Source organism: Gorilla gorilla, chromosome 5 (genome assembly GCF_029281585.2).
Source record: "Gorilla gorilla gorilla isolate KB3781 chromosome 5, NHGRI_mGorGor1-v2.1_pri, whole genome shotgun sequence".
Classification (NCBI taxonomy): Eukaryota; Metazoa; Chordata; class Mammalia; order Primates; family Hominidae; genus Gorilla; species Gorilla gorilla.
The window spans coordinates 195,511,045-195,535,546 of NC_073229.2; the positions used below are offsets into that span (position 1 = coordinate 195,511,045).

Sequence of the window (24,502 nt, forward strand, 5' to 3'; positions counted from 1 at the left end):
TACTATTCTGAGAGCCTTATCATTCTACATCCCATCTTCCTGTGAGATTGTCTTTGTAGCATTTAACTCTAATTGCAGTTCTCTTTTTAAAAATTGGCTTGCTTATTGTATATTTTCCCCAACTAAAGCATGAAGTCCTAGCAGGTCGTGGTGGCTCATGCCTGTAATCTCAGCACTGTGGGAGGCTGAGGTGGGTCGACTACCTGAGGTCAGGAGTTCGAGACCTATCTAGATAGGCATGTGAAATTATCTAGGAAATCAAAGGATTGCAGATGGAATCAGAACCACGTTGCCACAGTTTCATTCTGGCTTCAGCCTTGAGTACAGTATGGACTGAATGGAGACTACTAGGCTCTCAGCCATCTGCTGCGTTCTGGTAGTGCTCTACAATCATGTGTCTCTACTACTTCTTTTCAATGTAAATACTAGTGTAAAACTACTCAGCCACAAGCTCTGAGAGAGATCGAGAGATGTCCTTCTCTTAATAGAGATAAGTCATTTGGTGGAATAACTCTTCGAGTCAACCAGTGTAAGTAACAGAGACACCAAAAACCAGCTATTAGTTTAGTTTGCTTGACCCAGCAATCTACCTCTTAGTATATGCTTTGGTGACACTCATGTACTTATGCACCAGGTGGCAGGTGTGTACTAGAATTAAGATATTCATAGTAGCATTGTTTCAGATAGTAAAAAAGTGTTATCCACAAAAAAATGGATGAATTATCAGTGAAAATTACTGAACTTTGGACACACACACATCCTGCCAACCGTCATCAAAAAAAGTATTATTTCTTATTCTCCATCCTAACCTAGATAAGTGGAAGAGAAGAAAGAATTTTTTTAAAAAAGTCCTGATAGCTGGAAAACTTCCTTCACTGTATCCAAAGTTATGAGAACTCTTTGGGTTGTGTCTCCAAACTGAGATTCAGAAAAGCAATCACAATTAATCAATAAATTATCATTTTCATAGGACATTTCTAAATTTCCAAAGTGAATATAGCCTTTTATTTTTCAATCCAGCTAGCTAGCTAGGTCCATCCATATCCATGCACATCATCTGGTTTAATAGATTTCTCATTATGCTGTATTCATCTGTATATATTCTAATGTTGGAGAATTTTCTCAAATTTAAATATGATTTAGATAAACTTAACAGAGTGTCAGCAGTACTTAGATAAAGCAATTTTTTTTTTTTTTTTTGAGAAATGGTCTCTCTGTCACCTAGGCTGAAGTGCAGTGAGGGAGTTATGCCTCACTGCAGCCTCAACCTCCCAGGCTCAAGTAATCCTCCCACCTCAGCCTCCTGAGTAGCTGGGATTACAGGTGTGCACTACCATGCCTGGCTAATTTTTGTATTTTTTTTTGTAGAAATGGGGTTTCACTGTGTTGCCCAGGCTGGTCTTTCTGGGCTCAAGCAATCCACCCACCTCAGCCTCCCAAAGTACTGGGATTACAGGCATGAGCCACTACATGCAGCCTAGATAAAGCAAATTTTTAAATTGATTTGATACTTGATTTTACTCATAAAAAAAAAACCTGAATGCTAATTGTTAACCAACTATTGTTAAATTTTAAGGGCAATTGGGTAGCATGGTCTTAGGTCTGATTATAAATGTTTGTCTTTTTTGGGAGCCTGTGATTTTTTCAATACAAAGCAGCTTTTAAAACATCTTGTGAGAACGGTATTTAGGAGGAGAACAAAAAAGGGAATTCTGAATTGTAATGACAGATGTAAACATGTCTTTCATTAGGGTTCACTTTGGTTTTCTTTTTCTTTAGTGGTTTTTGGCAAATTTGTCATATCAAGAAGCACTTTCAGACACACAAGTTGCTATAGTTAATATTTTATCTTCAACTTCCAGTAAGAAATTTGTCTTTAAAAATCTGCATTATAAATCAGTGTATGTATTTCTGTTATATATATGTGTACATGTACAACATTTTAATCTTGTTATAGCTTCTTACATTAGTTCTAATATACATTAGTCTATTATAACTGCCTTTTAATCTGTATACAGTCAGGTGCTGCATATGATGTTTCAGTCTACAACAGACTGCATATACGATGGTGGTCCCATAAGATTATAATACTGTATTTTTACTGTACCTTTTCTATGTTTAAATATGTTTGGATACACAAATACTTACCATTGTGCTACAGTTGCCTACAGTATTCAATACAGTAGCATGCCATACAAGTTGGTAGCCTACAAGCAATAGGCTTATAGCATATAGCCTATCTGTGTAGTAGGCTATACCATTTAGGTTTGTGTGAGTATGCTCTATGATGGTGGCACAAGGATGACATTGCCTAACGACACACATTTTCTCTATATTTATCCCTGTTGTTAAGCATGACTGTAGTTTCATGCCTTAGCCTGTGCTATTTATGTTCCTTCAAATACTTTACAATATTTTTTATATAACAACATATTACAGTTTTATAGGCTGGCCTTTTGTATTGTAGTTGCCTTTCCCTTCACACATCCTTTCCAGAGATCTTTTTCTAGACCCTTTGGCTAAAATTTAATTGCTTATTTCAGAACTATAATTTGCCCTATGATAGGTGTTTTATTTTTAAGATTGAATCACCTTTCAAATCTGGAAGACAAAAGTATTTTTAAAGCTATAAAAGTAACTTTAGGGACACAGGCTTGATTATGATGAAGTCAGCTTGTTACTCTGAATAAGATTTAAGTTTCTTATTAGTTTAAAATAAATAGGACTGTACTTGATCTGTACTGTTGAAATAAACATGGTGTAGTTTGGAGGCTATTTTATGCATGAACTTTAAACATTTCAGTCTAGTCATTACTTAACTGCAGTCATTTTCTTAGTTAAGAGTGACAAAAATAATTTGAAAGGTAGGTATATAATTTGCTTATTTAAACAATGAAGTTGGTAGTAAAAATGTTGACAGTATTTAAACTCATGTACCATTTTTAAATTCTTTTCTCCTCATAGGACTTTTTACCTTAATCCTTGCTGCAGTATTTCCAAGTAAGAGTGGAGATAGATTTACCCTTTCTAAACTATTAGCTGTAATTTTAAGGTAAGCATATAGTGTGATAGCTAGTTTACTCTGCTTAAAAATACAATATTACAATTTCTGATAGTGGCACCAGGGTAGTTTGTATTGTAAGAGCAAAGAAAGATGTGGATAAAAGAAGGCTTTAAGTGGACATGATGCTACTTAGCCCTGTCACATCCTGCACTAGGTTTCTAAACCTTCCTGGGTAGGGTAACCAGAGGGAAAACCCCAAGGCTGCTTTGGTTCCCATTCATGTGTCTGCAGACTCATCAAGTATTGGACTGACGTTCACACTTAATGTGGCAGCTTAATCCTCATAATCTCCCAAGTTTCTATTTCTTCTTCTTAAGGCAATTTCCCCTCTTTGTTTTGATTTTTATTTCTCCTTTTTCTACTTCTCTTAGAAAGCTAACATTCAGTTTTCTCTAATTGTCTAAGCCTCAGGTGATGTTTCAGTTATTTTCTGTATAATTCATTTGGCAGTTTTGCACTACTGCATAATATGAGTGTTGCTGATAACTATACTTAAATATTTTAATTTAACTTTGTGTATGTTTGTCTTGTCTTCCCTACTGGTTTGTAAACCCTTGAAGACCATAGCCTTGTTTTATATTTGTGTCATCAAAGACCTAGCATAGGGCTTTGCCCATAGACAGTATTGAAAAAAGATGTGTTGGTTTAATAAAACTTATTTTATGAAACAAAATCAGAGAAGGTAGCAGGATGATTTGATGGAGAGTAGTGTTTCTTGGTTATCAAAGCTGAGATTGAATAAGAGCTCTGCTGTTTGCCCTGGGGCAGTTTCCTTAAACTCTGAAAGGGTTTCCTAGTTGAGAAAATGATATTATCTATTTTACCTTGCAGCCTTGTTTTAAAGTTTAGTGGTAATAGCTATGAAGTGTCTGGTATTGGGCAATCATAGAAGACTGGTAGCTCTTAGTATTAAATGTTTTTCTTTTTTAGTTATAAGGGTAAATTAACCACGGTTGCTCCAATGGGCAGCTGGTTGATCCAACTAATTTATCATTTAGACTTTATGGCCACTAGGGATTTATTCTTTTACATGGCTTACTAATGTTTTAAGCCGAGCAAATTTTTGCATTAGGGAAATATGTTTGTATTGGAGAAGTAAATGAGGTTTTATTTAACTTTATTTAAAATATGTGCTAATTTATAACTTTTCTTCGTGGTATCCTAATAAAGACTTGATAAAGAAGGAAATGGATATAAAATATTGAACTTGTAAGTATTTTGACAGAGTACATTACTTCTTCTCATTAAAGTAGGTAGACGAACAGAGGTTGGCAAACTATGTTGGGTCAGCTGCTGGTTTTGTAAATCAGATTGTATTAGAACACAGCCACTCTCATCTATTTGCAAATTGTCTATGGCCATTTTAGCACTACAGAGGCAGAGCTGAATTGCAATACCATGTGGCCCAGAAGCCTAAAATATTTACTATCTGTACCTTTAAAAAAAAAGTGTTACTTAGAAATTTTTTGAGTAAGTATATGTTCTTAAGAATTATGTATTAAACATTGTTTAATATTTTGTTTTGAATTGGCGTTTTACTAAGAGATTCAATTTCTGAGGCTATAAAAAGAATTTTACATAGCAACAATCTTGAAGGGAATCTAAGCAAAGAAATCTCATTTCATCAATTGAGAGACAAGAGTGTGGCCTCAAGCCAAACAACTTGGAATCCAATCCCATCTCCATCATTACTAGTTTTGAGATCTTGAACAAGTTCCTTACATTTCTGTGCCAATTTTCTCATCTGTATATTGGGGATAATAATAGGATTTCTCTCATAGGATTATTATGAGGATTAAATGAGTAGAAGTTCTAAAGTGCTTGGAACAATGTCTGATACACAACAGGAGGTGCTCACTATATTTAGCCATTATCATAATCTTCATCTTTTAAATGGAAACAAAATCCCTGGTTTCTAATATATTGTGGATACTCAATAAATAATAGCTGAATCTGAATATGAACAGTGATTATTACAGAAAATTGTGATGATTTAATTGAAGGGTTTGCATATTTAATGTGAGGACTACACTTGAGTTCTGATGACATCTTTCCGTAAGGGAATACATATTTTCTTTCATCTTCCTCTCCCACTGCCACACTGGTCTTTCTCATCAGGGTGAGAGAATTAGGCTAATTTTTTTTTAATTAGCAATATCTCATCTACTTGAAAACGTGTTACAATTTATAAGATTCATAGAAATAGACAATGTAAAGAGTTCCCTGAGGACAGGAACCACATCTGTATTGTTCACTTCTGTAACCCAGTGCTTTGCCCATATTAGATGCCCAGAAAATAACAATTGAGTTTATGAATGACCTCTGATATCTCTACATCCTTAATTCAGTCTTATTTTTATCCACTAAAATCATGAGATTAGTGAAATTGTTTAAGCACGTAAGGATAGTTTTACTGTTAATTTAGATTTTACCAATAAGCAAGAGTAGTACCACTGGTGGATTTATATGGGTTTGATATATTTGTATAATCCAAAAGAAAGATTGGAAAGGGATGACAAGTTGGTTAATTCATTCTTAACTGAAAGACAGTGGATAGCATAGCACATAAAAGCACTGGACTCTGGAGTAAAACTGCCTGTATTTCAGTCTCGGCTATGTGATCTTGGTCAAGTTACCTTACCTCTTTATGTATTAGCTTTCACATGTAAAATGGGAATGGCAGTAATAAGACTTCCTTATAAGGTATAATATTGTACATTTTGTGAGGATTAAATGAGTTAATACAAATATAACACTATATTATATTGATATTGTTAGATATTATTATTGAAATTGCTAAATTATTTGATAGTTTTACCCAAAGTTGAGATTAGTCTTGATCACTTATAAATAATTTTTATCTTTATGATTAGCCTTTTCAGAATTCTTTAGCTCATCATTAATGACTGTTATTCTCATAGCATTGGAGGTGTTGTACTGGTAAACCTGTCAGGGTCTGAAAAATCTGCTGGAAGAGATACAATAGGTAAGTACTTGACTCTGGATTCTCTCTGTTAGAGTAAACAAGAAAGTTACTTGTGCGTGCTCATGTGCACAGATGAACGTACGAAGGGTAGGCACTAGCAGGGTGTTTTTTTTTTGAACTTTTCCTTTGGAAATAACATAAAAAAATGCGTAAATAGTTTAGTGAATTCTCATAGCCTTCACCCAGATTTTTCAAATGTTAACAACTTACATAAATATTATACAGTTATAAAAATCAGAAATTAACGTTGATTATGATACTGTTATCTATAAAGCCTTTTCAAATTTTGCCATTTTTTCCACTAATGTTCTTTTTCTGATCCAGGATCATTTATTGCATTTAATTGTCGTGTTTCCTTAGTTTCCTTTAAATGCAGAAGTGTTCCTCAGTCTTCTTGTCTTTTATGACCTTGACACTTTTGTAGGGTACCACCTAGTTGGTTTGTAGAATGTTCCTCAATTTGCATTTGTCTGACATTTGCTTTGGTTAAATTGAGGTTGTGCATTTTTGGTAAGAATATAATGGAAGTGATATTGTTTCCTGATCAGTGCATTCTACCAAAAGGCACATGATATTGATTTGTCCTGTTGCTGGTAATGTTAATTTTAAGGTGGTTAAAATTAACCACCCTACTCCAGTGTAAAGTTACTAATATTTCCCACTGTAAGTAATAAGCATCTTGTGGGGGATACTTTGAGGCTATACAAATTTCCTGTTGCTGTCATATCTTCACCCACGAATATTGTCATTTACTCTTGATTCTTGATTCATAGTTACTGCTATGGTGAACACTTAGATTTTGATCCATTGCTTAGACTTAACAAAAACAAAAGTAATCAGAACCTAGCTGGGCTGAGCATGGTGACTCATGCCTGTTATCCCAGTGCTTTGGGAGGCCAAGGTGGGAGGATCGCTTGAGGCCAGGAGTTCAATACCAGCCTGGGCAGCATAGTGAGACATAATAAAAAATAAACCTAGATTAATTATTTCTCTTTGAATACTTCTTTAGATATTTGAGGTTTATTGAATAGAACAATGCTTTCTGAATTATTCCTAGCTACTACCCAGTGAGCTGTGCTTTGAACCTCCTCACCTCTTTCTCACCCAGAGCAGCTTTGTGTATATAAAACAATGTATGTATTTGGTATGTGCATGTGTATGCAAGATTTTGTTGACAGGCTTTTCCTTAGCTTTAAAAAAAGTTTGAAAATAATAAAAAAAATGTAATAAAACATTCGTCTTTTGAATAATTGATTAAAGTATTGAATATGACCACTTGGCAGAACATTATTTAGCTGTTTAGAAAAGTTTAAATGTTTTTGAGAGTTAATAAAGAGAATCAGTATTTATTATTCATGTACTGTGAGATCTGTATTATGTTAGCTATTTCGGAACATTAAAAAGTATAAATTATGTGTTTGCAGTTTTCAAGGAGTTCTTGATTTGGAACAATATGAGATTTATAAAATGAAGCTACTAGGGATTAAACTAATACCATACTTGACAATAGTAAGTATTGTCTAAAACAGAAGACAGGACAGAAATACAGCCGATTAGAAAGAGGATGCTTTGTGGAAGAAATGGAACTTTAACAGAGCCTTTAAGATGGGAGTGGTAGTGCAATACATATTAAGAATGGTATATGGGGGTAAGGAAGACAATACAAGCAACAGCTTAGTGATGGAAAAAAACATTTGTTAAGTTGGAAAATGCCAGGTGTCAAGATTGTTTATGTAGGGTAAAATAAGAAACATGCATTTCTAAATTAAAAACAAAGTGTTACTTTGGAGTTGTATTATTATAATATGTATAGGTTTTGGTCGGATCATTGAGGTGAATGCTTTTGCATTTATTTGTTAACACATTAAACTCCTTCCTGTACTCCTAGAAGACTTGGATGGGGTAGGCTATGCCTTTTCATTATATATCTTTATATCAATATAAAGGTGATTTATATCATTATATATCTTTTCACTTTTGTATATTCTTGCAATATTATCTGACACATTGTTGGATTTTAAGCGTATATTGAATGAGCTAATGAGTGATTGCTTTAAATCACGTCCATTTTTACAGGTTCCATTTGGTCTCTTCCTGGAGCCATGCTCTATGCTGTCTATATTGTTATGATTAAGAGAAAAGTATATAGAGAAGACAAGTTGGATATTCCAATGTTCTTTGGTAAGAATATATGTAACTTGGGAGGCTATTTACTCTAAATGATTAACACAGGGTTTTGCTTTTGTTTTTTGGAGGGAATAGGGAAGCCTTTTTTTTTCTTCCGTATGATTCTTTAAAACCATTTAAAGATTATGAAGGCCAGTCCCAATGTTTTCCTTACTTTATCCTGCATAGTTGTGCACCTATGAGGGAGTGCCCGTCTCCTCAGTGTGAGACAGAAAGAAACTCCTAACACTTTTTTCAAATTGATGTCTTCAGACTGCAAGTCAGATATTTATCTCACTGATAGGACAGATTTATGCTCTTATAAGCATGTGAGAGTTTACCTGCTGTATTTTACATTTTGCCATTTTTGAATAGTTAGCAAAGGACTGGGGAGACTGCCCCCGAATTATATGTTTAATGCTGTCGCAGTCTATGTACTTATGTACATTAAAAATTGTGGGCCATTTAAATGCTTTTCATTTGCATTTTATCTTTAAGACATAGACACTTTTATAACATAGATTCATTCTCAAATTACCCAATTATAGTTTCTGGATATGGTTTATAAATTTTCCTTTGCCTGACATCAGTTCAGGAAAGAACTTGCGATATCTGTAGGACTACAGATGAAGAACACATTGACAAGATAATCTTTCAAAAGATATCTGAATATAAATAGATAAAGAAGCTCCGTGATAAGAGTTCAAAGTGCAGCTTACAAGGAGTCAGGAGACCTGGAATCCAGCTGTTGTAACTTTATTTATCTCACAGGCATCTGAAATATGAGGAAATTGGACTAGAGGAATGGCCTCTAAACTGTGATTTAGGGAATAGGTAGGCTTCTGGGATGGTTGGAAGGAAATACAGTTGCATGCAGGGGTCTAGTTCTTGGACTCCTTTGCTGCTTCACCTGTGGAACAGCTCTACTTTGTTGAGCATTTTGCATTAGAATTTAATTTATAGTAAAGATTTTTCTTATGGCTGGGCATTGTGGCTCATGCCTGTGATCCCAGCACTTTGAGAGGCTGAGGCAGGAGGACTGCTTGAAGCCAGGGATTCAAGATCAGCCTGGGCAACATAGGGAGACTGCATTTCTATTTAATTTTTTTTTAAAAAAGACTATTTTAAAACTATTTTAAAACTAAAAATAGATTAAATACTTGTACCTAAAGACTAACAAAAATAAAATGTTTGAAAAGCCATGAGGCTGAATGATTGCTTAAATTCTTTTTAAATATAGAATTCAAGAAATATAGCATAATAGCCAGGTTTGGTTACATGTGTTTGTAATCCCAGCTGCATGAGAGGCTGAGGCAGGAGAATCACTTGAGTCCAGGAGTTCGAGTCTGCAGTGAGCTATGATTGTGTCTCTGCACTCTAGCCTGGGTAACAGAGTAAGATGCTTTCTCTTAAAAAAGAAAAGATAATTTTAATGATATTTTATTTGAGAGTCATAGAAAATTTTATTTGGAATGGAATAAAATGCTAGTTTTTTTTAGTGTTATAGGTAGATGGTTGGGTCAGTGGTACTTTTTAAAAATTTATACATTGACAACTTGCAAGAAAAATTGCTTAATTTACTCATATTAGGGAGAGTGCATATAGACATGTGGCTTGTGTTGGTCCTGTTCATATGTGATGTGATATGTAAAGCAATATTGATCTGCCCTGGGCTTTAGAATAGACAGGATTTGGAGAAGTTAGGATTGGGATGTTGGGGGCTCTTCAGGCAAGGGAGTGTGAGCAGAGGCTTAACAGGGAGCAGTGAGTAGATCTGAATGATTGTGCTGGAACTTCGCTTTGTGGAAGAAGAACAGAAAGGCATGTGGCGCCAGATTCTGGGCAGTCGAGGGAATAGGTGGGGTCATTGGGACTTTTGTCTCTAGGTCAAAGGATGTTAATTTATGTGGGATTTCATAGACTCAGCACTTCAGGGACTAGAAAATAGATTTAGATCTTGGTAATGTCACATTTTGGTGTTTCATTAAAACAACTTTGTAATGTTATTTAAGCATTTTAGGTCATGTGTCCTTGCTGTATATGTGTTCTTTTGTTGTTGTTTTTTTAATCAATAGATGTAAGTTGGTGTATTAGTCTGTTTTCACACTGCTATAAAGAACTACCTGAGACTGGGTAATTTATAAACAAAAGAGGTTTAATTGACTCAGTTCTGCATGGCTGGGGAGGCCTCAGGAAACTTACAATCATGACGTAAGGTGAAGGGGAAGCAAGGCATGTTTTACACACTGGCAAGAGAGAGAGAACTTGAGAAGAGGGAACTGCCAAACACTTTAAAACCATCAAATCTTGTAAGAACTCACTATGATGGGAACAGCATGGGGGAACCACCCCCACGATCCAGTCACTTCCCACCAGGTCCCTCCCTGACACGTGGGGATTACAAGTCAAGATGAGATTTGGGTGGGGACACAGAGCCAAATCATAATAGTTGGGCTCCCTAAAACAGGATATGAGATGGGGAATTTGTGTGGGTGATTTTTTGTGGGGAGTTCACTGAAGGAAAAACTTGCAGTGAAGGAAGCAAGATAGAGAAGGGGAAAGAACTGTGTGGCGCACAAGTATAACTGAGGTTTGGCCCAATTCATTGCAGGTACTGAGGCGGGGAGCAGAGGGAGAGCAGCTAATATGTCTGGGCCTTGAGTCGTGATGGCTGGCCTCGTAAAGCCTCCATCAGTTAGTCATGAGCTGCAGAAGATGGGGTGGAGTGGAGGGTGGGAACTTGCTGGGAAAGGCAGACTTATTTGCCCCCCTTCACAGAAGTGGGGTGGCTGTGAGTCTTTAGCATCAGACAGAGAGTGGGTGCTCCTGCCCTGTTAAGATTTAACTAGGCATCCTAATGACTGGTTTATTATTTAGGTGACATAGTAAGTATCAATTATATATCTACTGTAATTTAATTTTCTTTTAAGAAAGCTGTATAGTTACATAAATCATATAGCAAATTTGTGACATAAACTGTATAGGAAGTACAACAAAATTTATTATAGAATTGTAATCTTTTTTCTTTATATTCTTTACTTTTACATGTATATAGTCATATATAAACTTAATTTCTATAATAATATTAGCTAACTTTTATTAAGTGCTTACCATGTGCCAGATACTATGCTATATTTTATGTGTTTTGTCTAATCTTCCCAGAAACCTAATTAAATATTATTAAATGTTATTTTATGCTTATAGATTGGAAAACTGAGGCTTAAAGAGGTATAAGGCTTGCACTACTATTGAGTGATATATAGAGCTGGGATTGGACCCAGGCAGTCAGACTGCCGAGCACACACTTAACCACTATGTGGGATGGCTTTCCTTAATAACTAGTCAGTGGTACTTTGCTCATACGTTGAATAGCTCTTTGTGTGTACATACTTTCTCACTAACTAGTTAGAGGTCTGGGAATGCAGGAACCAAGAGTTTTATCTCCTTTGGAACCTTCTTCCATTATTTCTCGCAAAGCACAAGTGTTTTGGACATAAATAATTGAATCAGAGAGCAAACCATCTAATTCCTCAAAATTAATTTAGGCTGAGTACACAAACACATACATACCAGTTATTTCTTTTAAGTTCTAGGGCACTATATTATCAGTAGCTAAGGTTAACAACCCTTCTTGTTGAGTTGTCCTAAGTGGTTTATTCCATAGTAGTTGCTCCCATACAATGTGGATAGTTGAACTGAGTGATCACCAGTTGCTTCAGACAGTTTTTTTTTAATGGTGTTGAGCTATTCACAGGACTGACTTAAAAACAAACCAACAGAAGTTTTAGCTAAGGAAACCTCCCAGAGTGCTTTTGTGCAAAATCTAATTTTGATTTTAGAGTTAATAAGCTTCAAAAATAGAAATAAATCAATTTTAACTCTTGTCTCTTTTATACATGTTCAGGTCTTGTAGGTTTGTTTAATCTGCTGCTCTTATGGCCAGGTTTCTTTTTACTTCATTATACTGGATTTGAGGACTTCGAGTTTCCCAATAAAGTAGTATTAATGTGCATTATCATTAATGGCCTTACTGGAACAGTACTCTCAGAGTTCCTGTGGTTGTGGTATGTACTGTTTATTCTCCAATTATTATCAGTTGATTAATTTTTGGATATTTTAAGCGTTTATATTTGTCTGTTTGCTGGTGGCCCTTCCTGTGCACCCCATTCTGCAACACACATACAACTGAATACTTTAACTCCACTAGAGCAGGGACTTTGTTTTTTAACTTCTGTGTGCCCATTCTAGAGTAGTAGCTTGTCCACAGAAGGAGCTCAATAAATACTTGTTGAATGAAAGAATGAATATGAATGGTGTAAATCTGTAAAAATGTTTTAGAAAGTGGAGTATTATGCAAATGAAAGTAGTCATTATCTAATGGATATCCAAGCATATGAGGTATGTATGCCAAGTATGAGTGCATGAGTTCTAGTTGAGAATCCAGGAGATGGTGCTTATTTAAGAGGCTTTGGAATATCTGTTTGCTTGTTCATAGGTGTTTTTGTTTTATTTATTTTCAGGACCTTTCATATGGGTGAGCCAGATATGTAAACCTTAAACTGTGATTGATTTGAGATGTTAACATACTTTGATATGCTGTATATCCAATATACTGATATGCGATAATAAACTTAAAATAGTTTGAAGACAGTATCATGTATGGAGTTTGAGAGACCTTTCAAATAACAGAGCTTTATACTTAGTCCTATTTTTATTTAATAGAAATTTGAAATGAATAGAATGAATAAAACATAAGTGAATAAAATGAATTTTATTACATACCCATTGAAACTGTTAACTAGTTTTCCCTTGCAAAAGACTGTAACAGAAATAGACTTTTTTGTGGAGTCTTCCTTAATGCTCTGCCTATAGTGCTGTGTCTCCCTGCCCAGTTAAGAAATACCTATTTTCTTGGTATCCCCCATATCACTCTCTTTTGTGTAATACTTAAAGATTTACTTTGTATTGTAGTAATTTATGTTCTTATCTAAACTCCTTTGCTGATCTAAAATTCTTTAAAATCATAATCCATTTGCTCATTAATTTTTTCATCTTTAGTTATGTACATTTTAGATACTCGATTTTTTTAACCTTAACTATTAACAGATGACAAAAGGCTTTAGCCTTTAGCTAAATTGGATCCACCTTAACAGCTGGATTAAGTCAAACAGGCTTTATAATTCTACCTCCCAGGTTTTTTATTATAGTACTCTGCATGATAAACATCCAAGAACATATGCTGTATTTGACCCCGAATGCTCTTTTCACAGAGCAGCTAAGTAGTGGGAACCACAAGTACTTGTTTCCTTTACCTCATCAATAAGGACTCGTTGTTCAGCCTCTGTTCATTACTTCTAGTGACACTTTATTGAGAGATAGCCCCTTTTATTGCAGGACAGCATTATTAATTCTGACATATACTGAGCTAGATTTTACTTGCCTATAACTTCCATGGATTTGTAGTCCTAACGATATACATTATGGTTTTATCTTGGCTTATAATTCATTTTCTCCTTATATGACCAAATTATCAGTCTTTATAAATGGCTCATCTGTCTCCATTGGGTGTAATATTTTCTTTCAATTCAACAAAATTGTATGCAGATAGATATTTCAAAATTTCATACCCACATTGATAATTCAAGGTGAAAATAAAGAGCTTACTTAGCTTTTGGTTAGGACAATTGTTAGAAAAATGGAAAACAACAAGAAAATATTTTTTAAGAATATTCAAGTCTTTCTTTTTTTATGCCAAGCCAAATCAAAAGAGTAACACATGATTTTAGTGTTCATGAAGGTGAGATATTTTTGCCTGGTGACAGAATCACATGTTTGCTTATCACTTCCTTAAAGTCTATGTGTGAAGTATTGTCCTGCAATGTTAATAATGCTGTTTTCTTTGTTATCTACAAATCATCACAAAACTGTAATAACTGTTCAACAGTTTTTTAAAAAAATTAATGAAATATAAGCTATACACCCAAAGTTGAATAATATCTGCAAACAGATCTTGAAAATAGCATAAAATATTTTGAGCTTTTTATACTTATATATTTGTATTTTTAATATTTGAAGAAAAACTTTGAGAATCATCTTAATAACTTTATTATATTTTATGTTTCAATCCATCCTAGCCTCTTATCTTTGCTCCTGATCTCACAGGCCTATATTATAGGATAGAAAGTCTTTGTTCAGTGTTTTTCTTTGGTCGTTTAATTTTTTAAATATAGAAATGTATATTTTCTTTTTTTTAGGGGCTGCTTTCTTACCTCATCATTGATAGGCACACTTGCACTAAGCCTTACAATACCTCTGTCCATAATAGCTGACATGTGTATGCAAAAGGTAAGGAAACTATTTATTATTCATAGATATTTTAGGTGTGTTATTAAAACAAACCTAATGAAAGTTGAGATGTGATTAAATTATAAGGATACAAACATAAATAATACTTGATGCTTTCTCTCCCAAGGTGCTTTACTACATAGAAATATAGAAAGTACCGAAGAAATAGATAATTTCCATTTTTAGCTTTTCCATTTTTTCCCTAAATTTCTAAGTTAAGGGCATCATCTTCATAGGTAGTTCTCCAGTTTTTGAGCTGATTCTGTTCCAGATGTTCTTTGGTAAGTCACATTTTATCATACAAGCATTTTAGTTTCTGCGATAAACCCTGTCACAGGCTCCTTCACACTGTGCTGAATGAGCAGCACAGGAATCATGCTGTTTGCAGTAAAAGTTAGCCATCTCTCTCTGGACTCAGCAGAGTGGGTATCCCATCCCTTTTCTCTGAAGGCCTAGTATGGATGTGGGGATTCTCGTGATAAATATTGGCAATGCTAACACCACAGAAAAGAGAATCTGGGATGTTGCTGCCAGCAGCCTAGAAGGGAAGAGTTTATTCAGTGCTCCTGAATGTAGCAGGAAGAACAGAGGTATGCTGTTGCCCAGCACTGAAAGATGGAGCATAGCCATTTATCACACAGTTCAGTATATGTAGGCATTTAACTTTTAACTGCAACTACTAAGTCACAGAAGTGTGTGTGTGTGTGCGTGTGTGTGTGTGTGTATGTGTGTTTTAGTCTAATATAATTTGAAGAGGGAAATACTTCAAGACCCAAAGGCTTATAATGTGTACAAGCAATAATCAAAATTTTAAACCTATTTTTCTCTAGGTCTTAGCCAGGCACAGTGGCTCACGCCTGTAATCCCAGCACTTGGGAGGCCGAGGCAGGCAGATCACTTGATGTTAGGAGTTCGAGACCAGCCTGGCCAGCATGGTGAAACCCCGTCTCTACTAACAATACAAAAATTAGCTGGGTGTGATGGCAGGCACCTGTAATCCCAGCTACTTGGGAGGCTGAGGCAGGAGAATCACTTGAACCCGGGAGGCGGAGGTTGCAGTGAGCCAAGATCATGCCACTGCGCTCCAGCCTGGGCAACAGAACAAGACTCCATCTCAAAAAAAAAAAAAAAAAGATAAAAGCAAAATATGCTTAGTGCTGTATATCCTCTTTATTTATAAAATAATTCTTTACTGATATTTAACTTTGTTTTATGGTCAGTAAATTCTTATTTGTCATGGTTAAAGAACTGAGATTCTTTCCTTAATTGAGAATTAATTATCTTACATAACTTGCATTTTCAAAGAATGTGGATATTCTATATAACACTAACATTGCACATTATTACACATCATTCTTTTATAGATTTAAGTAATATCTAGGCCCTTCTTCATCTTCAGGTCATAATCCTGAATATGAACCAAACTGGTTGTGAAACTGGGAAGGTGCTACTTGTTAGAGGATTTTGGTAGACTACTGTGTAAATCATCTTTATTGTACTGATATTTTAAAAACAAAAGCTTTCGTAGATTGAAAAAAATTGCAGCTTAATGTTCAGGAATTTTTAAGAAAATAGTCACAGGGGACCTAATTGTATTAAATGATTAGTCATTTCATAATTATCATTACAAACAATAATGGTTATAATTTGTTTAATAAAGTATTTTAGGGTAAAGACAAAACGGGGAAATGTATGCACATGCAATTAATTATAAAAACATAACCAAACTTTAACTGATTGCCCAGTTCTGGATATGAAGACAATCAAGAAAAGATTTGGTGTTCTTGATTGTCTTCATATCTAGAACTGGGCAGTCAGTTAAAGGAGCAGGCTGTGTGTTGGTGTCAGGATTGAGGTTAGGGAGATTCCATCTGGAAAAAGCAACAGTGTGTGTCCAGAACTGTAACACAAACATGATAAGAGAAATATACTTTTCTAGGGTTTTTAGGTTTAATTAGCTAACTGTATTTATATATAGCTTCTGAAATGTTAGCATTTATTAACATTGTGCTTGAAACAAATTGGTTATTTAAATCTATTTATAATCATTTTATATAATAGAAAGCATCCTTGATCATATTCTATTTGATATTCAGATATATTTAGGAATTAGAAAAAAAATTTTTGTTTACATAGGTAATTTTCTTTGTTGTAATAAATGGCTTCATTTCTTTTGTCTTAGCTTGTTGGAAATCAAATTAGAAGTTTTTTATTATGAGACAACATATAAACAGCTACATTGTGGAAAGTGAACTTGCCTTCTAAAGTCTTCTAGGGCTTTATCTATCTTTATTAAGTTTGCTTTGATTCAGTTATGAAATAAGGTTTTTAGTTGAATATTCATGAAATCTATCAACTATATCTACATTTTTAATCGCATTATTTATAACTTCTTAATACCTTTTCTGATCTTGGATAATTTAAATGCAGCATGGTTTTTCCTGATTATTAGTCATTCTGGCAAATATTCCAGGAATATGTTAAAATATATTGGTAATTTCATAACTAAATGAAGGCTTTTCAGTTTAATGACTATTCTTTCCGGGGTGTTCTTAGGCTGACTCAGTCATTGTATATGAATACCATAGAAATAGGGCATGCATGTTAAAAATTGTCAGTTATTATTCTTGTGTTATGCATTGTGAGTTCCCTCATAAAAGACATTATGCTCACAAAACTCGTTTACTCTGACTAATGGTGCTATGAAATGGAATAGTATATGTTTTCCACCAGAGGGAGTCTTACCTATGACTCCATGCCCTTTTTTTTTTTTTTTTTAAATTCTCAAAGAGGGCAAACACAGTTTTCCTTCCCTATTTTATAGATAGAAGTTACTATTTTCATCATTATTTTTAAAGCAAACCTCCTGTGTGTTACACTTAAGTCTCAGTGGTTGATCAGTGTAGGCTTCTTTGACAATCGTTTCTGATCTTTAGCTGAGTCTAGATGGTAAAAGTGAACCAGTGAAAGGGAAGAATGAGTTTTGTTTTGGATGGCATCTCATTATTTTTTATTTTCTTTTTATTTATATATTTGTTTTTCTTATTTTTTTTCTTTTTGATTTTAATACCTCCACCCTACTTACAGATATTTTTTATTTTCTTGACAAGCCTGATAAATGATGGATTGGAGGATCAGACTTGTTGACATCACTGATGAGGCTTGTCTTGTTGCTTGTCTTCTCTGGCTAACATTCCTTAGTAAAAATATTTCTATTTTTTTTCTTTATTTTATTTGGTCATTATTTCATTTTGAGCTTTTTTCATTTATTACTAGATAAGCGAGTTTTGAGTGTCAAATTTGCACTTAATTTGTTTTTGGTACTGTCATAAGGACTGTAGCATACACAGCATACTACAACTGTAACTTTTTATGAAAATATACATTTTTTGAAGATGACTTCAGAAACTGAGGGAGAGAGACCCACTTGAGACTAGGCAGCAAACTGTGAAGGAGAAATGAGCAACATGGTGTGCAGGAGCAAAGTTTCATACTGTATATCTCTACTCTAAGTGTACAATGCCTATAAATGGAAAGTATGCTTTCTTGGCTTTCCTTTAGCTTATTTTCCAAGCAAGAACTATTGTTGTTGGTAATTTAGGTACATGGAATAGTAAGTTGAAGTCTTGAATTCTTATTTAATAATAATACACTTAATACATTGTCAGTGTTTAATTTTGTCTTCCCATTGTTCTTATTCCTGCTAGTTTTCACAAATAGAAAACTTACACTGAAGGGGAAAATTGCCTTAATGATCATTGTGGGTGTGTTTTTTCCTCTATCTTTTATTTTTAGGTGCAGTTTTCTTGGTTATTTTTTGCAGGAGCTATCCCTGTATTTTTTTCATTTTTTATTGTAACTCTCCTATGCCATTATAATAATTGGGATCCTGTGATGTTGGGAATCAGAAGAATATTTGCTTTTATATGCAGAAAACATCGAATTCAGAGGTACGTTTAGTCCCAATACACATTTTTAAAAATAGTGTTTGCTAGATAACTGAGAATTGCATCATGCTGGCCTAGCTTTTAGAGATTTTGTGAGGAATTATTGAAAGATGATAACTTATATGTTACGGCAGATGAAAATAATTTGTTTAGATCTTTTGGGTAATAAGATTCTTTCTCTTTCTTTCTTTCTTTCTTCTTTCTTTCTTTCTTTCTTTCTTTCTTTCTTTCTTTCTTTCTTTCTTTCTTTTTCTTTCTCTCTCTTTTTCTTTCCTTTTCTTTCCCTCTTTCTTTCTTCTCTTTCTTCTCTTTCTTCTTTTTTTCTCTTTCTTGACAGAGTCTTGCTCTGTAGCCCAGCCTGGAGTGCAATGGCACGATCTCAGCTCACTGCAACCTCTGCCTCCTGGGTTCAAGTGATTCTCCTGCCTCAGCCTCCTGAGTAGCTGGGATTACAGGCGTGCACCACCATGCCCAGCTAATTTTTGTATTTTTAATAGAGGCAGGTTTCACCGTGTTGGCCAGGCTGGCCTTGAATTCCCGACCACAAGTGATTTGCCTGCCTAGTAACTACATTTTTTTTAAAAAAAAAAATGTGATTCACAGGTAATACCAAAAGGTTTACTGTTTTGCCGTAACAAACTTAAATATAGAAAACTTTTATTGGTTTGAACATAATTCATGATAGAATAGTATTGCCTCAGTTTTTCTTTCCAATTTCTTTCTTTTTAAGAATGAAAGCTTTTTACATTTTGCTATAAAAAGAACTTGGTTCCAGTGGCTCTGGAGCTCAAGACCAGCCTGGGCAACATATCAAGACCCTGTCTCTAAGAAAATTTAAAAAAAAATTACCCAGACACGATGGCATATACCTGTAGTCCCAAGCTACTTGAGAGGCTGAGGTAGGAGGATCACTTGAGCCCAGGAATTCAAAGCTGCAGTGAACTATAATAGCACCACTACACTTTAGCCTGGGTGACAAAGTGATACCCTGTCTCTTATTTAAAAAACAAAAAGTGAGACCCTATCTCTTATTTAAAAAACAAAAACAAAAAACGCTAACTTGGGACAAGTTCTTGGGAAATTTTATCCTAGTGGTGGTTCTGCCACTGACTTGCATCCTGTCCACATAGCTTCAGCCAATGGAATAAATAAGGTTTGAGGTTCCTTTTCAGCTCTAAAGCTTTCCTTAATTATTGCTTTTTTTTTTTCTTAAGAGTTCCAGAAGACAGTGAACAGTGTGAGAGTCTCATCTCTATGCACAGTGTTTCTCAGGAGGATGGAGCTAGTTAGCTGTTTGTTGTCTGTAGCCCAGGTTTGTATGTGAGCTGGGTTTAGTATTGAATAAGGTTCTTATCTGTGTCATATTCAAAGGGTTGATTTTCTATAATTAGTTGTTTGAGAGGCAATACAGCCTTAGAGGCTAAAGGGGATAAAGCCTGGACTCCAGTTCCGTCTTCTCCACATACTAGCTGTGTGGCCCTATGCAAGGTTCTTAATCTCTTGATGCTCCGGCTTTCTTATTTGTGAAATGGGATTACAGTAGAACCTCCCTTATGAGGGTGTTAAAATAGTAAATACTTGGTAAATATAAAGTATGTATAATAGTGCCTGACTCAAATGATCAGAAAGTTTTAACTCATTTTTATTCATGCTAAGGGTCATTTTATTTAATAATATGCTTTAGAAAAATATTTTTTCTCTGATGATAAAAGAAAAATGTAATATCCTGGGGTACAATATACTGGTTGGAAAATACTAGTCTTTGTGTGTTTTACATAACTGGCACAGTGTTTATCCTCATTCTCTGACATTGCTTTGTCATTTAACAATGCTTCTGGAATATTTTTCCATTTTTTACATTTTAAGAAATAGTGTCTTTTATATGTCTTCGATGATAGAGTACATGACATTTAATATTTTGCTGAATGAAAGCTTGAATTAAATGTAACATACAGATTTTGCAGGTACAAAAGTGATTATTTAGAATGAAAGATCACAATAAACTACTAGAATTTTTCTAGTTTTTCTAAGACATCTTTAGGCAATTTATATTGAAATGTTTCTTGATTGCTACTGAGTTTTCCCTCCCTATCTAGAACATTGTACAACTCCTGTCAGTTGTTAACACATATTAGGCTTGAAGATTAAGTTTCGTTATCCTCATGGTAAACTTGCTTCTAACCTACAGCTAATTGTCCTGGTTTTCTGTTTTTCTTTAGTGTGCTGTTTTTAAATCTAGTTTATACCTGCACATGGTTTGAGCTCTAGTTCTCCAAGACTTTTTGTACAAGGCAGTTACCCCTGCCCTTCCCTGCCCTGCTCATCCTGCTTTCATTTTCTTCCCACTCTGAGGAAATTAAACTCTTAGCTGATTCTTTTGGTATCTTCCTTCTTGTCTCCCTAAGTATCACGCTTATGACTTGTGTTTCATGAGTTCTCGGTTTTAGGCATCTTCAGCTGACTTTCCCACTAAGATCAATGAGGACAGATTATTTTCAAGTTTACTCCTCCTCTGCTCCCACCTCATATGCCTCCTGTCTCCATATCAGTTCGGCCTCCTCATCATCCCTGTATAGTTATTGCATAATTTTGGATATATCTGTAGTCAGTGTTTATATTGTTGTCACTAAAAAATTGTTACTTATAACTGAGCTATGTAGGGTTCGTCCTGGTATTTCCCTTATCCAGAGATTCTCTGTTACTACCCTTTTTGGAGAGTAAACCTTAAAGTCTTCTCCTGGGATAGAGAAAAGGCACTTGGCCAACTGTGAAAAGTAAGAGAGGGCATCTGAGTGTCTGTCTGCTTTTTCTATAGACATTATACCAGTCTTCTTGTTTTTAGTTGTTTCTTCACCCCTCCTTACAGAGATATCTGGTCCTGTTTTTCCATTGCTAACCAAGAGTTGGCTGTTATTTTCTCATCTCTCTACTTTTCTTTTTGTTAATGTGGTTTATTCCTTTTAAGAAAAAAATTCCAGGCTGGGCATAGTAACTCATGCCTGTAATCCTAGCATTTTGGGAGGCCAAGGAGGGAGGATCACTTGAGCTCAGGAGTTTTAGACTAGCCTGGGCAACATAGTGAGACCTTATTTCTGTTAAAAAATATATTTTTTTAACCCTTTGTTTCCTTTTTAGTGAGGTTTTGGAGAACAAGTGGAACTAAATATATGTTTATGTGCCATCTTTAAATTTAAAAAAAGTAAACACAATTACAGTAAGTCCTCACTTAACATCATCAGTAGGTTCTTATAAACTGTGACTTTATGCAAAATTACAGCAAAACTTTTGTTTTTGCATCAACATTATAACATAACAACACTGAACGAAAAAATGTTATTCGGGGACCTAAAGTCAGTTTCCTAGAACCTATGACATTAAGTGAGGACTTTGTATTCTTGAAAGCTTTTTAATGCTGTAATTTATGCATTATTTTTCTTGGGTATGCTGTGCATTGTTCTCATACTCACACTTAAACCTACCCATATCCAGCAAGGTTTCAGTATTTTTAGAAGTGAGAGCTGTGTAAAGAAGAGAGTGAAGACTAGAGAGGATGGATTGCAATAGAGTAGAATAGACTGGGCAGGTGTCTTTGTCTTTGCAGGAGTAATGGTGGAATATACCAGGAGTACAACTAACTGCTAATACACAGTCTTTAGTGTTGATGTCAGCTTTTGACATTGCTATAGAAGTCACATTCATAAGTTCTTAGTACTCCAAATTTGAGTATCCAGTTATTAAGTATGTATACAGTGAAAATAGGTATTTCAATTTTAAGATAATTTGCTTTTTAAAATGTAAACTATAGAAAACTAAAACTGTGAAATTATAATCTAATCACATTTCTGTGGTTTCTGTTTTTAGCTTGATAATGGAACTATACAGCGAAGAGACAATCTCTGGCAAGTTTTTGTAGAAAAAATGTTTCAGTGCCTAGTCTGAAAAATAACAGTTTCAGTTCTTCGAAACTCTAAAATATATTTTTCTCATACCTGTTTTCTTCATTTTCATAATGAAGCACTTTGCTATGTAGCTGTGTACATATCACTACAGTTATAGGAAGTTTCAGTCTACAGTCCATCCAAAGGACCAACCTGCCTTACACATCTCAAGGAATTCAGCTGTTGAAATCATTTGAACTAATCAAGGAATAAATCCTAATGTTCTGGGACTTTATTTTCACATGTTAAATGCTGGAATATATTATGAAAATGTTTTCAAGAAATCACTCAAGTGTTCATAGACCAGTATTTCTGACAGGTAAAATGCTAAAATAAGCTACCTGTAATAAGTGTGGATTATATTTTTGGGTTTTGTAGAATATTGCAAATTAACTACACAAAAAATGTTTAATTTATGCAACAAGCATGTTTGTGCAAATTTCATGGGACTTTAAAAAGAATAAGTATTTGAGAAAATATCTGGTTCACTTACACTACATTTACTGTATTATTCTTTTATAGCATTAGGTGCCTTGTATTTTAAATCTGTGACAAACCGTGGCAAATTTTTAAAGGGGAAGTATTATTATAAAATGAAGAAATATGTATTTCTAAAGGCTATATTGCTGTAAACTTAATTGATAAAGCTCTGTTTAATTTAGAGTTTTGAAGAAATAGTCTCCCTTCAATTAAGAAATTTTCATAATGGAATGATTTAAATTGAAGTGACAAAGAGTATTATTAAAATACAATGTTTATACGTGTATTTGTGTATTGTAGATGTATCAAGTGATTTCTAATTTTTTTCACATATGAATGTGCCAGATTACTCTAGAACTAGATGTCTCTTCTTTAAATAATTTTAGTTTTCCTGAATAAATTTGTAATGGTTAAAGTACCAAGTAAGTAAGGCGAGAAGGGATTCTGTTTTTAAAATCACATCAGAACTTTTCCTCTACTAAGATTATAAATTAAATGTAAAATACTCCTAATTGCAATTCTTAAACTTAGGCCTTACATGTACTTATTATGCAACTGCTCCTGGACTCTATTCACCATAGATATCAGTAAACGTATGTCCCAGGATTCACAGGCTTTTGATTAATCAATATTCTCTTCAAGTTTTCTGTGTGAAGAGTTTAGTTCTCTTCAAAATTTCTTAACTAATCTGATTTTTAAGAGTTCTCTTTGCAGTGTTTAGCTTCCTATTCACATTCTTAAAGTTGCTTTGGTGTTACCATGAGTCTAAAATGAAGTTTAGCCTTCCTTTTGTTTCATTCTGAGAACTTCTATATTATATTACCTTTAAAAATTGTTTATGATATTAAATTTAAAATACAAACAGCTCTCTCTTTTTTTTTTTAATCATCCAGCCCAAAGTGGCAAAAACAGCTCTTTTCTCATTTGGCACCACCAATAATGCAAGTTAAAAATAATGTTGAGTTTATTATACTTTTGACCTGTTTAGCTCAACAGGGTGAAGGCATGTAAAGAATGTGGACTTCTGAGGAATTTTCTTTTAAAAAGTACATAATGAAGTAACATTTTAATTACTCAAGGACTACTTTTGGTTGAAGTTTATAATCTAGATACCTCTACTTTTTGTTTTTGCTGTTCGACAGTTCACAAAGACCTTCAGCAATTTACAGGGTAAAATCGTTGAAGTAGTGGAGGTGAAACTGAAATTTAAAATTATTCTGTAAATACTATAGGGAAAGAGGCTGAGCTTAGAATCGTTTGGTTGTTCATGTGTTCTGTGCTCTTATCATCACACAGGTCATGTGTTGTTCCTCAGGATTCTGGAAGTACTAAGCCGTAGTTAACAGGCTGCATAGACCTTCAGCCAATCTTCTTTCATTATACTCCTGCTTTTCTGTGTCTTAAAAAACAAAAATCAATGAACAACTTCTTTAGAAGGAAGCACCACTGTTCAATTGGTTAACTGAAAGTATGAATCACTGCCGCTTTGCTTGCCCACCTGTTGGCTTTTTCTCACAGGTTTTATTTATCTGAATGATTGTTGCATTTGAATACTGTAGCCATGGTGAGTGAGCAG

General features: G+C 34.5%; 1 protein-coding gene across 4 annotated transcripts in view; it reads left to right on the forward strand.

Moving 5' to 3' along the window:
- Window positions 1–23,790, forward strand: part of LOC129534553 (solute carrier family 35 member F5-like) — a 40,020-nt gene extending 16,230 nt beyond the window's left edge. For 2 of the 4 annotated variants that reach the window (XM_055392012.2, XM_063708020.1), the window contains 8 exons: window positions 2,965–3,052; window positions 5,986–6,050; window positions 8,127–8,231; window positions 12,121–12,280; window positions 14,471–14,561; window positions 18,357–18,511; window positions 19,723–19,820; window positions 22,370–23,790. In XM_055392012.2, the coding sequence (XP_055247987.1) occupies window positions 2,965–3,052; window positions 5,986–6,050; window positions 8,127–8,231; window positions 12,121–12,280; window positions 14,471–14,561; window positions 18,357–18,511; window positions 19,723–19,798 (740 nt within the window). In that variant the 3' untranslated portion in view covers window positions 19,799–19,820; window positions 22,370–23,790. Of the gene's footprint in view, window positions 1–1,779; window positions 1,862–2,964; window positions 3,053–5,985; window positions 6,051–8,126; window positions 8,232–12,120; window positions 12,281–14,470; window positions 14,562–18,356; window positions 18,512–19,722; window positions 19,821–22,369 lie in introns of those variants that run through there. The other 2 variants (XR_010134432.1, XR_010134433.1) reach the window with 1 other exon arrangement.
- Window positions 23,791–24,502: the final 712 nt, after the last annotated feature.